General features: G+C 50.4%; 2 protein-coding genes across 2 annotated transcripts in view; one reads left to right on the forward strand and one right to left on the reverse strand.

Moving 5' to 3' along the window:
• Positions 1-16,002, reverse strand: part of RPS3 (ribosomal protein S3) — a 36,698-nt gene that overhangs the window by 8,151 nt on the left and 12,545 nt on the right. The gene's annotated exons all lie outside the window — the stretch shown is intronic.
• On the forward strand, positions 4,900-13,320 carry KLHL35 (kelch like family member 35; the record flags this gene model as incomplete). Its single annotated transcript, XM_080641343.1, has 6 exons — positions 4,900-5,774; positions 6,832-7,016; positions 8,600-8,718; positions 9,913-10,101; positions 12,062-12,250; positions 13,132-13,320. The coding sequence occupies exons 1-6, from the start codon at positions 4,915-4,917 to the stop codon at positions 13,318-13,320; spliced, it is 1,731 nt and encodes a 576-aa protein (XP_080497469.1). The 5' UTR covers positions 4,900-4,914.

Consider the following 16,002-nt stretch of genomic DNA (forward strand, 5'->3'; position numbering starts at 1 on the left):
GGGCTACATCAAACTTAAAAGTTTTTGCACAACAAAGGAAACCATCAACAAAACAAAAAGACAATCCACTTAATGGTAGATCTTCCTAAATGACACTTTGGATAAGGAGTTAATATCCAAAATATATAAGAAACTCATACAACACAAAACACACACACACACACACACACAAATCAAACTGATTTAAAAATGGGCAGAGAACCTGAATAGATATTTCTTCAAAGAGGACATACAGATGACCAACCGTCATATGAAAAGATGCTCAAGGTCCCTAATCATCAGGGAAATGCAAATTTAAAATGAGATATCACTTCACACCTGTCAGAATGGCTATCATCAATAAATAACAAATAGTAAGTGTTGGGAAGGACGTGGAGAAAAGGGAACCCTGGTGGGATTTTAAATTAGTGCAACCACTATGGGAAACAGTATGGAGGGTCCTCAAAAAATTAAAAATAGAACTTCCATACAATCCAGCAAATCCATTTCTAGGTATTTATTGGAAGAAAACAAAAAGAATTCTAATTCAAAAAGATATATTCACCCCTAAGTTCACTGCAGCATTAGTAGTAATAGCCAAGATATGGAAGCAACCTAAGTGTCCATCAAATGATGAATAGATAAAATGTGGTACATATATGCAATGGAATATTATGCAGCAATAAAAAAGAATAAAGTTTGCCATTTGCGACAACATGGATGATGTTAAGTGAAGTAAGTCAGACAGAGAAATACAAAAACTGTATAATTTCCCTTATATGTAGAATCTTAAAAAAAAAAAAAAACAGAAATAGACCCACAGATATAGAAAACAAGCTGATGGTTGCCAATGGGGAGGGGGATGGAGGATGGGAATAAAGAATAAATAATATTCTTAAAAAGTGGCTGGATCTCTCACATCCTTTAACAAAGAGTAACACATACCACCTATTTTTAGGTGGAAGGGGGATACACCATTCCTTGGAGCAGAGTCCTCGGACCACTCTCTCCAAGACCTCAGGACACATACCTGGCCACCGTCACAGTGACCCCTCCTATCAGACGGGGCCGCCTAAGCCTGGCCAGAGCAGGTTCCTGCAACACCCGGCCTCAGTGACTCCTCATGGCACAAGGCTTTCTGTAAAAAAAGCTGGAATCTATGTATCCCTCCTGTCAAGATGAAAGACCAGGGCCAAAGGAGGGGCTGGTCTAGGGCTTTGGGACATGTCAAGGCAACAGCCAGGACAGACCATAGGTGCCCCAGGCCCATGGGTGCTCTAGTCAAGGCAACCTCCTTCCAAATTGCTGTCCTCTTCCATGAAGCTAAATCTGTTCGTCCACCCCATGGACACCAGGCCCTGGGGCCTTTGTAGAGGCAGCAAATGATCTGGCACCAGTCTATGGAGTCATTTCCCTCTGGCTCCAGGAGGCCAGCCCAGCCCAGCCCACAGCTGCCTCCTCCTCTCCACCCCCACACCAAGTCTGTCCAAAACCACCACGCCAGTCCTACTGTACCCCCTCCAAGGGAGGTACGTTCTTGAGTGAAAACCTCAACTCATACCGTATCACAGAGGACCATAGGATGTTCACACGCATGACACGGTCCACAGAGACCCCTGTCATGAACACGTTGTCCACAGAGATACACCCGTCACACACAGAAATGAACAATCACATAGAGACAGAGACAGGGACACACAAGGCATATAACCAGATGCACGGTCCCACAATGACGTCTGCTATCAGCAGGAATACAGACATGGCACAGTCACACCGGCAGGAAGGAAAGCTAGACCTTCAAGCCATGCAGTCACATTCTTAGTCACCCCTGCAGCTACAAGGTTACACTCACTCCAATGCTACGCAGCCGCTGAGTCCCATATACTCTCACAGTCTCATACAAGTACCCTGGAACACCTGAAAGCTCACAACCACCAGGTTGTACACCATCTCCCAGGAGAGGCACCCACCCTCACACCTGTGCCTCATTCAGTCGTAGAGTCGGTGCCAAGTCACTCCAATCCAGGCACACGGATCCCGGAGTTGCACACAGTCAATCCCATGCTCATTCCTCCCTCCTCCCCCTTTTCCTCCCTTCCAGGACTCGTCCAAGAGTGAGTGGAACAAAAGCCCAGCGTCCCCTCTTTCCCTCCACCCTCTTTTCCCCTCCCCCTGGCGTCCAGCCCCTTTGTCCTCCTGCAGCTGAGCCTGAGTGGCAGTCTAGGCAGAGCAGCAGAGACATTGGAGCCCAGGCTGCCGGGGGTTCAGGCGGCAGGACAAACAGGAGTGGTCCGTGCAAGAGCAGCAGCTTCAGGGCACCTGGGAGAGGGCATGGCCAGGTAAGTGCTTAGGACCAAGGGCTGCCCTAACTGTGTGGTGTCTACAAATCTAAGCATGTTTGTATGAATAGGTGTTGGCGTGAAAAAGAGGCAGGGTGGCATGTCAACTTTAAGGGCTGGGAGCCTCAGTCTGCATCAGGACCTATAGCTTGAGATGCCTAGACTCTTAGCTGGATGGGAGAATGTTCCAACTGGGCGCCCTTCAGCCCCCAGAAGGGGAATCCCCAGGGTGGAAACTGTGTCTGAGGTCCCCATGTATCCACAGTGCCCAGAGCAGTAGATGAGCTATAGAATGAGTAAGTACTGGTGCACTTCCCAGGAGAGGAAGCCCTTCCCAAAAACCCTATTGCCTAGGACAGTGGTCGGCAAACTGCGGCTCTGTTGACTAATGAGTTTGCCGACCACTGACGTAGACTCTCGATTCCAATAATTACAGGCTGTTGTTGTTTCTTGTGATTAAGCCCCTATCCCAGTGGTCGGCAAACTCAGTCAATAGAGCCGCAGTTTGCCGACCACTGGCCTAGGACATCTCTGCAGGGATAAGCCCCTCCTCAGGCTGAGACCTACTCACCTGCATCTCAACTCAAAATGTGGCTGCTTTCTCATTTCAGAGAGACTAGAATGGGGGCAGCATACTCTCACAGCCTCTCTCACCTCCCTCGGCTGCTCCTGGGCTGCTCCTTGGGACACACCCACACTCTAGCAAATGTGGCTGAGCTGCTAGGCATACAGAGTCTGGAGCCAGGTGCAGTGCCCAGGCCCTCTACTTGGGCAAAGTTAACTTCCCAGAACCCTGCCCACCAGAGAGCTCATTTACTGTGATTCTGAGGCAGGGGATCCACCACCTAGTATGACCTGGGCATGAGCCGTGAAAGCCAGGCTGACACTGGGCAAATCTGCTCTCCAGGGCAGAGTGGTCTCAGAGGAGGGAGAGCACCTGGGATCAGGAGAGTTAAAGGGGAGGCAAGGGCATTGGCCAGAGCTGTGCTCCTCTAGAGTAAGTTACTACATAAAGGAGTGAGCTCCCTGTCCCTGGAGGTGTGCAAGCAGAGGCAATATGTTCTAAAGGCCAAATCATGACCGGCACAATACAGCCCTTCAGTCTGTGGAGTGCCTTCACAAACACCCCTCCTTTGATCCTCACAGCAACCTCTGAGAGGCATGTTCCCCCTGTGTACTTGCCTCAACATGACAAACTTAAAGAGGGTGGGGCTCTAGACAAACTTTTCAGGGTTGTGAGGATCAAATGAAATTATATACCAAAAAACACAACTAAGTGTGCTCCCTTACTCTTAAGTAAAAAAAAAGCAATGCAAAGAACATTGGGTTTGTACTATGCACCTAGCACTTTTCATACATTCTATTTAAGAGTCACAAAGTCACAACAACCCTGTAAGGTGGGCATTTATGATCTCATTTCAAATGAGGAAACTGAAGGGAATGTGCACAGGTCACGCAAAGTCAATGTTAGAGGCAGGATTAGAAGCCAGATCAGTCCTTAGAGCCAACCTGTTCCTACTTCTCCACAGTGCTTCCTTCACAACAGAGAGAACTTCCCTCTGGGCCTGGGCTTTACCTTCTATCTCCTTCCCCTTGGGCCTTTGCACAGGCTGTTTTCTCAGCTGGAGACATTCTCCCTCCACTCCCCTCCCTTCACCTGGCAAAATCTGTCTCCTCAGTCTGAAGATCCCCTCCTCAGGGTTCCCTTCCCTGACTCTCCCCTCCAACTGCGTTTAGTGCTCCTTCTTCTAAGAGCTCCCCTAATATTCTGTACTTCCCATGGGAACCCCACTACCACCACCACCACCAAGCTATGAGCTCCTGAGTGCAGGAGCCATGACTGCGTTGCTCACTGCCTGGCAGAGAAAAGGTTCTCCATACATACTTGTTTAATACATTCACTCGACCTTGAACAGGTACTGTGCACCTGCTCTGGGCCCGATCCTATGGTGTTGGGGAAGGGGCACCTATAGGAGATGGGCAGGAGACAAGATGGGTGAGGAGAGGGAGGTAGAGTTATACCCCTCCACATACACTGGGTCTCTCTGGGATAGCCTGAATTCCTTGACCAAAGGCTACAGCTCCTGTAAGGGGCCCTTCCCTATACAGATATTTTGTACAGGTTCCCAGCCCTTCAAACCTTGGGAGAGGTGAAAACTCTCTGGAGTTGGAGCCACGTGGCACTGCTGCATTCCTTGTGGTAGTCCCTAAATACTTTCTACACTTTTGAAATCATTCCTTTATTAGACCCTTCTCAAATTACCCCAAATGAAAGCGTGTTCTATCAATACTAAGAGAAAACAGCTTGACAAATCTGAAGCGCAGGGAGGGCAATTGGGCTTAAATGAGTAAGTGAAGGCGAAGGTGGAACAGCTAAGGCAGGAGCTAGCCCCTCAAGTAGGCAGAGACTACTAGACCCTTGCAGCCAGCCATTAGGAATCTGGATGGGAGAGTGGAAGGAAGAGTAGTTGAATGAATGAAAGAAAGCACACTACTTACTTTCATGCCTACCTGTGATGAGGGGCCTCCTGCCCTCTATTTCGCCCCAGCCAGGTGGATTTTCCGATGCTATTTGTGTTGTACCCTACCCAGGAGGATGCTAGATGGCCCCTTGCTGGAGGAGTCAGAGCCAGGCGCTGAGGCGCCCTGCTCAGGGTCTTGCCAGGCGCAGCACGTCCTGCAGACCCTCAACGCCTACCTTTGGAGCGGCACCCTCACCGACGTGGTGCCGCGCGCTGGCGGCCACGACTTCCCGTGCCACCGAGCTGCGCTTAGCGCGGGCAGCGCCTACTTCCGCAGCCTGTTCGCAGCCGGGCAGCCAGAGCTTGGTCAGGCCGTGGTGCCCGAGATGCCGGGCACAGGGCGGACCAGGGCGGCAGCAGCTCTGGCCGCGGTGCTCGACTACTTGTTCAGTTCAGGCGTGCAGCTGCGCGCCGAGGACGAGGCGGCCGCCGTGCTGGAGCGGGCCGAACGGCTGGGCGTGGCGGGCCTGCGCGAGGCCTGCACACGCTTCCTCGAGGGCAGCCTCCGCGCCGCCAACAGCCTGGCGCTGCGCCACGTGGCCGCCTTCTCGCTGCCCTCCCTGGCGGAGCGCTGCGGCCGCGTGCTGCGCCAGGACTTCACAGAAGTGGTGCGCCATGCCGACTTCCTGGAGCTGGCGCCCGAGGAGGTGGCCGCGCTGTTGGCGGACCCAACGCTGGGCGTGGCGCGTGAGGAGGCCGTGTTCGAGGCGGCCATGCGCTGGGTGCGTCACGACGCGCCAGCCCGACGCCAGCAACTGCGGAGCCTGCTGGAACACGTGCGCCTGCCCCTGCTGGCACCCGACTACTTCCTGGAGAAGGTGGAGGCTGACGAGCTGCTGCGGGCCTGCTGCGAGTGCCGCCCACTGCTACTCGAGGCCCGTGCCTGCTTCATCCTGGGCCGAGAGGCCGGTGGGCTGCGTACGCGGCCACGGAGGTAACATGCCCCCCCGCCCCAACATTCAATCACTCACTCATTCCTTCGTCATTCTTTAATTCATCCTCAATCATGCCTCTTGCATGAAATTCACTCATTCATTCAACAAACGTTCCATGGGCTGTGTGGGGCATTCTGCCCTTGAAGAGTTAGCCAATGGGGAGATGCAGGGGTCTCACACCCAATGTACTTTTTCTCTTGCCCATCTATCTATAATTTTGAGTGCTCCCTTTGTGCAAGTCTTGTGCTGGGTCCCTGGGACTCAAGAGTGATTTGAAAACACCCTAAACACTCTGGGAGCTCAAACTAGTAAGGTATATAAACAGGCAGGGCCTGGAACACCAGGCCAGGAGACGGGTGGAGTAGTCCAAAATAGAAGACACGGAAGTCCACTCTCTTACCACTGTACCAGGTATTTCCAACACTAAGCACAGGGCCTGGTACAAAGATGCTCAATATTGGTCATAGGAGTTAGGTAGGAAACTGATGGTTAAAGAGTTTGGGAATTCTGGAGGGTCCGTAGTCTGAGGGGTCAGTGGGAGGGGAAAACGCTTTGCTGAAAGGGTATATAGCCTGGTTCAGTGATTAAGGTATGGGTTTAGGAGATGTTATAGGAGGGAGGCAGCAGGATTAGGGAGTGGAGGCCAGAAAGGGTAAGGAGAATGGGTTAGCATCAGACAGACCTGGGCTTAAATTCCAGCTCTTTTGCTTACTGGCAAGCCTAAGTGTTTAGCCTCAGTTTCCTCCTCTGTAAAAGGAGTAATAATCCCTGCCTGCTAGAACCGTCATAAAGATTAAACCATGTGATTTTTCTAAGTAAGGTTAAAGGCTTTGTAAAGATTCTTTTTCTGTAACTTAGAGTCAGTGGAATGGGATAAGGATTAGTGACCCTTGTCCCCATCAATAGCCAGAGGGAAGGTTGGAAGTGACACGGGGATTAGGAGAGGGACAGAAGGACGAGGAAGGGCAGGACTCCTCTACAGTGTGGTCAGTGAGAGGGTGAGAGGGCTGAAACTTGGGCACGGATCAATGAATATTGAGCTTTTCCCCATGCCAGATTCATGGACCTAGCTGAAGTGATTGTGGTCATTGGCGGTTGTGGCCGCAAGGGACTTATGAGGTTGCCCTTCGCCGACGCCTACCACCCAGAAAGCCAGCGCTGGATCCCACTGCCCAGCCTGCCTGGCTACATGCGCTCAGAGTTTGCTGCCTGTACTCTCCGAAATGACATCTATGTCTCAGGTGAGAGCGGGGCCGCACTGGGAGCCCCACAGGATTGGCTCATGGCTCCTGAGCACTGCCCCTTTGTTTTTCCCACCAACCAGGAGATTGGGGTGGGATTTTTCCTGATAACCTAGTTATTGGCTGAAATGGTATGTAGTCCTGCACAGCCAATCCCTGATGTGACTCTACCCTTTATTCAGTAAAGTCAGCTTCAACTCATATTAATCACTTCTTTTTATTAGCTACTATGTGCCAGGCATTATGTTAAGAGGCTTACATTAATTAATTCTCTCTACAGTCCCATTTCACAGATGAGAAAACAGGCTCAGAGAGGTTAAGAATTTCCCTGTGGTCACAAAATTGACAAAGCTAGGAGGAGCTTTGATACCAACAGACCATGCCTTTCCTGAGATTCAGGCCCTAGAGACTCAAAGAATAAAACACAGTCCCTGCTACCCTGATGTACCCTGGAGAGAGGAAAATGGACTTCCCTTTATGACCAGGCTGAATTTGATGGGAACTCTCAGAGACCCCAAATGCGCTGGAATCCTACTCAGGGAATCTGGCCCGATTTGGAGGAAACAGCACAGGCAACGGCATAAAGGCAGGAACGTGCAGAAGGGAACCCCCAGTACTCAGGGCTCTGAAGTGCAGGTTGAGTGTATCTGGGAGAGGAGGGGAAGCCATTGTAGGTGATGACTCCAGGCCTAGGTAGACTGCACTTGATGTTGTAGGAACTATGGGTGGCTGGGAAGGATAAGGAGCAGAAAATGAGGCGAAAGCCTCAGACACCATCTAGTCCACACTTTATCACTGGACAGCTTATCCAAGGCCACTGGAAATAGAGAGACAAGGGCTACAAAACAGAGGTGTGGCTCAGGCTGAGGGGGTGCAGTCAGAATTGTCCCTGGGGAAGCTACTCCTAAGCGGTGAGTCCCTGGTCAGGAACCCCATGGAGGCCAGGGAGGAAAGGTCCACAGCCTGCACTCTCAGTGCCTGGCCCCATGGAGTGTGCTGTGTCCTTCACTAATACCCATGTGGGGCTTGGGGGCTGGAAGCTCTGGTTTGGGTCAGTGCTCTGGCAGTGAAAGGCCTGTGATTTTCAGCAAGGCATTCCTGGCCTCTTAGCATCATCTGAGTTTCCTACCTGTAATCCCAACACCTCATGGAGGGATGAAACAGACATGAAGTCAGGCAGGTGAAGGCAGAAGTGAGACAGAAACCCTGGGTCACCCTCTACCCCTCCCCTTCCCAGTGTAGGTGGCTCTGCTTTCTCTGCCCCAGTGTATTCCTGATTCTTGAACTTGGGTACCTTTTGTACTCTTACCTTCCGTAGAGTTCTAAAGTGCTCCCCTTTGCTTCCCTGAGCACAGAGCCTGGCACACCACCACAGTGTACCGAGTGAAGATTAGTTCCTTCTCCCTGAATCTCTCAGGCCTCTCCCCTCCAAAGTCTATGCCTGTTGTCCTAACTCAGACTTTGCCACCACTCATTCAAAGCACACTGCCTGGGTCACACCAGCTCAGGAGAAAGTCCTTCTTGACATCTACCCTTAACTCTTCCTTTGGATCTGGGAGAAATAGTTGCTTCTCTCTCCCCAGGAGGCCACATCAACAGCCATGATGTGTGGATGTTTAGCTCCCATCTGCACACTTGGATCAAGGTGGCCTCATTGCACAAGGGCAGGTGGAGGCACAAGATGGTGGTCTTGCACGGACAGGTAGGGACATGCAGCAGCTGCTGCTCCTGGGGCCCAGGGTATCCTATCTAATAAAGATGCTAATTGACCGTCACACCCTCACAAAGATGGCGGAGCCCACAGCCAATGAGGGAATATGCTGACCGTCACTCTCTCAAAGATGGTGGTGCCCATAGCCACAAGATAGTGGCGCCCAGTCCCCTCAGCCCTGCCGGGATGGCAGGCATTCGGCACAGCCGGGCCCGCCCCCAGGCGGGTCGAGCCGCTCCGCACGCCTGCCTCTGGAGTCCCCCAGCCCCCTCAGCCCCCATAGCCGCCCAGGCCGGTCCGAGGCGCAGGCAAGCCTGGGATGGTGGCTGCCCGAGGCTCAGGTAACCAGGGCCGCCCAAGGCTTGTGCTGCCAGCAATGGCAGCAGCAGAGGTGTGATGGGGGCGTCATCTTCCCCTGATTGCTGGGTCACCTCCTACCTCTGAGGGCTCCCAGACTGAGAGAGGGGGCAGCCTGGGCTGAGGGACACCCCCCTCCAGTGCATGAATTTTCATGCACTGGGCCTCTAGTATATCTATAGATGTCCTTAGAGAAGGCCCTCTCTAAGACCCTCTCTCTCTGTAAGGGCTCTGAAGTCTCAAAAAAGGAAGGGACTTGCCCAAAGTCACATCAAAATACTAATGCTAACAGTAATTACTGTAATACTATAGCCTAGGGTGTAGGGTGTGGGCTCTGGGGCCAATAGCCTAGTTTTGAATCTTGACTCTACCACTTAAGAGCAACACACACACACACACACACACTGCCAGTTATCTTTGTAAGCTACATCTCCAACTCAGAAATGCAAATAAATGTGCTTCTTAGAATCATTTAAGATAGTGGTCGGCAAACTGCGGCTCGTGAGCCACATGCAGCTCGTGAGACGCGGTTTGCTGCTCTGTTAACTAATGAGTTTGCCAACCACTGATTTAAGGCAGTAAACCCTTACTTACCAGCTATTATTTAAGCATTAGCTTGGTGTCAAGTATTTTACAGATCAATTCTACATTTAGTACCCATTCTAGAGATGGATCTCATTATCCCCAGTGAGTGAGAGGAAACCTGCTACACGAGGTTCAGTCACTGGGGATTCACCCTGGCCCCTTTGCTGGGGTGGGATAGCTTCTGGCATATAGCCGGAGCTAGCCCTGACTCCAATGGGGGAACCCCCTTGTCCTCACACATAGCTGTTCGTGGTGGGTGGCTTTGATGGACTGCAGCGCCTGAGCAGCGTGGAGCGCTACGACCCCTTCTCCAACACGTGGGAGTCTGCGGAGCCACTCCTGGAGGCCGTGAGCTCAGCAGCGGTGGTGCCCTGTGCTGGCCGGCTCTACGTGATTGGGGGTGCCAGGCAAGACAACATCAGCACAGACAAGGTGGGCGTGGACAGGATACTGGAGGCCTGCTATGTGTTGGTGTTGAGTTGGCACTTTCCGGCCCTCATCCATTTTCTTAATCCCATCAACTGCCCTGAGGAGTAAGCTTTGTTTGAGTTCACACACTGGGTCAGCAGCACAGTGAGGCCTGAATGTTTGGGCTGCTTGGTGCCATATGGTTTTATAGATTAAAAAATTAAGTGAGGGTGGTCGGCCAGGTGTCTCAGTTAGTTGGAGGGTCCTCCCACACACCAAAAAGGTCGCAGGTTCGATTCCTGGTCTGGGCACGTACAGAAGGAACAAGATCAAGGTTTCTATCTCCCTATCTCTCTAAAACAAATATATCCTTGGGTGAGGATTTTAAAAAATTAAGTGAGGGCGAGAGTGGGATTAATTAAAATGTTTTTCTGCCAGCTTGTCTGATGTGGCTCAGTGGCTGAGCATCAGCCTATGAGCCAGGAGATCGCAGTTCAATTCCCAATCAGGCCACATGCCTGGATTGTGGGCTCCATCCCCAGTGGGGAGCATGCAGGAGGCAGCAAATTGATGGTTCTCTCTCATCATTGATGTTTCTATCTCCCTCTCCCTGGATCTCTCTATGAAACCAATAAAAACATATCTTTAAAAAAGAAGTTTTTGCGCCATTCTCAAAAATATAATACACTCATTATTGAAAATTTAGAAAACCGGAAACAGGAAAAAAATCACCCATAATTCCCCCACCTAATAGTAGTAGTAGTAACTACTATTAATATTATGGTGTATTGCCTCCAGGCTTCCTCTAAATTGACTTTTGATTTTCTGTTTTAGTTTTGCCTTCTTACTGTTGGTGGGTGTTTTTTTTTTTCATTTTTGTTTTTTAAATTACTGACTTTAGACAGGGAGAGGGATAGATAGAAACATTGATGAGAGAATCATCAATTGGCTGTCTCTTGCACGCACCTGACTGGGAATCGAGCCTGCAACCCTGGCATGTACCCCAACTAGGAACTGAACTGGTGACCTCTTGGTTTATGAATCAGCGCTCAACCACTAAGCCACATTGGCTGGTGCGTTCTTACTGTTAGTAAAATTTCACACTCTTGAAGAATAAAAAGCAGAATGCACTTTCCACATGCTTAGCAACTCGTCTAAGCCATCACTTCAGTAACTGTATAATAGGCCACTGGGTGGGTGAGCTATAGTCTACTAAACTAATTTAGTTTTTTGTGAATAAAAATTAATCTTCATAATGGCAGCTCTCTCCTTCCCCAGATGGCCTCACAGGCTTGTGGTCTGGGATTTGAAATTTCCCAAACTGGGATCACTGCCTTTCCTTATCCCCTGACCCCATTTCCTCAGCACACCTTCCTGGGACTGGCTAAACTGCCCATTTAGTACCCAGTACCCTCTCATGCAGCACTGACTTGTTTTAGGCCACTCTGGGGGTCTCCAAAGAAACAACTGAAATGGAGTAAAGGTGATCAGGCAGCTACAAGTATGAGCCCTCAGAAATTGTGAAAGGTGTCTTAAAACACCTGTAGGACTGGGAGGCATGTGGACAGCTGTAGTAATGAGCTGCAAAACACCCCAGCTGGAATCTTGTCATGGCCTCATAGCAGCAGGAAGAGGGATGAGGATTGACTGACAGTGTATGCAGCCAGGAACACATCTCCATGGGGGACCTGCTCTGGACTTCTATAGCACTAATGCAGACGGCATCTCCATGTCCTGGAATGGAGACCTCTCCTTGGACCTTGAAAGATGAAGATGTTTTCAACACAGGGAGTCCAGGGGTAGGAGAAAGAAGGTGGAACTAGACTTGAGGGCAGAGATAATGGGTTTTCTCTACCCTCCCGGACACTAGCTGAGGCAAATATTGTGCTGAAGGAGTCCCCCTGACGGAGAGAAGTGGGAGTGCATGGGCAGCACGGCAGTTGGGGGGTAAAGCTTCACCACTGCCAAACCTCCTGCCTTTCAGGTGCAGTGCTTTGACCCCAAGGAGGACAGGTGGAGCCTGCAGTCACGAGCACCCTTCTCACAGCGATGTCTTGAGGCTGTCTCCCTCGAGGACACCATCTATGTGGTGGGGGGCCTCATGAGCAAAATCTTCACCTACAACCCTGGTACAGATGTCTGGGGGGAGGCAGCTGTCCTCCCCAGCCCCGTGGTAAGTGGAGGGTCCTAGACATGGCCCTGACACTGGTTCCATTGAGGAGAGGAAAGACCCATTTCTAAGGGTCTGGATCTTAGAGATAGTGAGTCTTGTGTCTGATTCCATGCTAGATGGTTCTACATGGTTCTCTAGCTTTGCCCTCACAATGAGAATCAGCCTTGCATTTCACAAATGAGCCTGGAACCCCAGTCCCAAGTGTTGTAGCATTGGATGGGAAATTTGGTCTAAATGACCTTGCACTCTCTCCTGTACTGAAGGCCACTAGCTGGTAGCCTACTGAAGAGATGGGAGGGGAGAGCATGGAGAAAGAACTTGCTAAGTTCCCCTGCCCCAGTGATATCAGAGAAGGGAGGCCCAGGCCGTGGATGGATGCTCTGGCCTCTCCCACCTTTTGTCACCTCCTGAAACTCCAGAGACTATGTAGGGATGTGGTTACACTGGTAGTACCTGCCAGTTATGACCTTTAGTGATCCTAAGATCCTGAGACTTCTGGCTTCTCTAAGTTTGAGATCCTAAGATAGTGATGGTGTTAATTATTATTGTCACTGGAATGCTTACTGTGTTTTAGGCACTATGTAAAATACTTTACATGCTTAACCCCATTAACTGTTAAGGGAGCCTAGTGAAGGTACGATTGTTCTTCTGACTTTGCAGATAAGGAAACGGAGGCCCAGAGAGGTTGTGACTTGTCCAATATTCATTTAGTAAGGGTCAAGCCAGAGCTTTCTGCCTTCCATCCAATTTCTGGTCTAACATCCACATTGCTTGCTCACATTCTGTGGGTCAAGGTTTTGTTGTCTGGTCTGGTCAGCTAGGGACAAAGTGAGCCCCAGACTGGACCCCAGAGCTGATTGTCTTTCCATTTGTACACCCAGGAGAGCTGTGGCGTGACTGTGTGTGATGGGAAGGTCCACATCACTGGTGGGCGGGATGATCACGGGGAAAGCACCGACAGGGTCTTCACCTTTGACCCCAGCAGTGGGCAGGTGGAGGCCCAGCCGTCCCTGCAGCGCTGCACCAGTTCCCACGGCTGCGTCACCATTGTCCAGAGCCTGGGCAGGTGACTCAGACTTGGACAACCTGAGCCAGGAGGCAGAGAAAGAAGGGAGAACTCAGGCTCACCGCTCTGCTTTCCTCATGGAACCTCCATGTAAATAGCCCCTTAACTTATTGCCCCCTTTCTTCTAGAAATAAAACGTCATCCAAAGGTTGGGTCTGTGTTCCAGCTCATGCCTGCTTTGCCTGGAGAAGTATCTGCTCCTTGTTTTGACTCTTTACAAAGCACCTACATATGTTACTTCATTTACTTTCATAATAGCAGTGTGGACATAATTTAAAATATTATGAAATATTCCATGCATAAAAGAACATATATTTTTGCGCAGTTTAATAATAACACAACTTCTTCCATCCTACCACCCAGCTTAAGAAATATATGTTACAGCCCCGGCTCATGTGGCTCAGTTGGTTGGAACGTCGTCCCATACACCAAAAGGTGACAGGTTGGATTAAAAATTTTTTTAGTCAATATAAAAACAAAAAAAGGAATAGAATGTTAGAAATGCCTTTGTAGGCTCTGGTGTCTATTCCCAAACCCATTCCCTTCCCATAGTCCTCTGAGGTAATCACTGTCCTTCAACTTGAGATTATCAACACTTTTAACTTTTAGTGAGCTAATTATTAATATCTGTATTTCATGAAGCTTCAGAATCAATGAGACATTTCTGGTCAGGATAGCCCCCCCTTTCTAAACCACCCTCTCAAACTCAAAACACCTGGCAGAGATAGACAGAATTAGAGCCCAGACTACTAAAAAGACAAAGACATGGGTGTATAAGTAAGCAAACATGTCCAAGGATCAGAAACAACAGAATGGTAAAACCCCAAGGAAGGCAGAAGCTTTGGGGCTCAGGCTCTGTGGGATAAAGGCCTTAAAAACAGGACTGCAATCCAGGCTCACTGCTAGAAGCCAGGGACGAGGTGGTCCACCCATCAAAGAAACTGAAACAAAAACAGAAACCCAAATGGCCTTGGGGTCCGAGGCTTGCAGCTGGGTGATGGGTGCCAGAGCTACAAGCCTTTGAGAACCCAGCCAGGCTGCATCTGGACCTCCAACATCCCAAGCATCAACAGAGGCACAAACCCCTGATGTGACTAAGCCCCTGGGTTAGCCTGGGGCTCTAGAAAAAGCAACATAGAACTGCTGGATAGGAAGGGGTGGTGAGAGAGGGAATGAAAGATGCCGCAAAGGGAATCTGTGAGGCAGAGGCCTCGTGGTGCAGGTTCTGTGCCTGTTTCTAAGGCCCAGAGGACGGAGGACCTAGCCAGACCCCATCTGGGGCTCCCCTCATTTGCACCCAGATTGCCTTTTAAAAATCTATCACAGGCTCCTGCAAGTCCTTCAGCACAGGGCCAGCCCCACGCCCCTCCCATCTTTCAAAGCCCCAGGGCCCTGTCTGGGAGATCTTCCCAGCTGAGGCTGGCCCTTTACAGCCCAGCACAAAGGCCCAGGTCACAGCTGAGCTCCTATCTTCTGATTATCCCTGATTAGGGAGCCTGTGACCATCTGGACACAGCTGATAATGGCAGAGGGGAAGGGGGGAATAGGGGGAGGCCCAGTTCCTCAGAGCCTGCCTGCCCCCACCCCAGGGATAACATCCAGGACAAAGAAAGCACTGTATGATTTGCCTATCCCGTCAAATGCCCAATTGGAAATGATAGGGGCAAATCCAGTGCAAGCTCTCCCTCACCTGGGCTGGGCACTTCCAGTATGCCAAGCAGACTGCACCACTTCCCCCACAATGACCGTTTACGTTCCCTATGCCCTTTCATGCAAGTACTGATGCCCCTTCCTGCTGTCTGCTTGGGCAGACCTGATACCCTCCACCCCCAGAGTTTACCACTCCTTCTGTCCCTATCTGCCCCAGTTCTATCACCTGACGTATGGCCAGGCCTTTGTCTCCCGACACACCCAAGGGATGCCCTTTGAGGCAGAAAAGGTGTCAGTTTCATCTGTGTCCCCCAGTGCCCAGAACAAGGCCTCCCATTGACTACATTAAATCTAAGTTTTTGTTGTTTTCTACCTCACAATGCCTATGAGTTGGTACTATTGCCTACCCCACCACGTTTACAAATGAGGAAAGACTCAGTTGTAAGTGACTTGCTTACTAAAGTCACTGAGCTGGTAAGGGGTGGCAGAGCCAAGATTCCAACCTGCATCCAGCTATCTCCAAAACCTGCTCTCTCCATGCAGCCACATCCAGGCTCTGCTAATCTGAGAATATGGGTGTTGCACATATGAATGAAGTACAGCAGTTGTTTAGAAGTAGGAGATACATCATTTCCACTGAGGAAAATCCCATCCTGATAGAATTTTGTTCGTCCTTAGGGGCCTCCTTGAATGAAGGGAGACATTATTCATGTCCCTAGTGAGTGAAGCTCACAGGAACACAAGCAAAAGGTGACATCCCATATGCCCTAATTTCTTAGGACTACTAGTTACACCTAATATTTTGGTCTCTCAGTCTAACTAGTCCTTCTGTGGAATGTCTCCCTGGCTCCTAATTCACTGCTTCCCCACCCCCATCACCCCCCTGCAGCCAGACAAGATCAGAGCATGAACCCTGAGCATGGCCCCTTGGCGTGCAGTGTGCCAGAACAAAGACTTAACTCTGGTATACCATCAGAAGCCACTGCAGCCAAATTCAGTTTTTAGTTTTCTTTCCAAGCAGTTCTAATTATTTGTA

This window comes from Plecotus auritus, assembly GCF_963455305.1.
Source record: "Plecotus auritus genome assembly, chromosome: 9".
Classification (NCBI taxonomy): Eukaryota; Metazoa; Chordata; class Mammalia; order Chiroptera; family Vespertilionidae; genus Plecotus; species Plecotus auritus.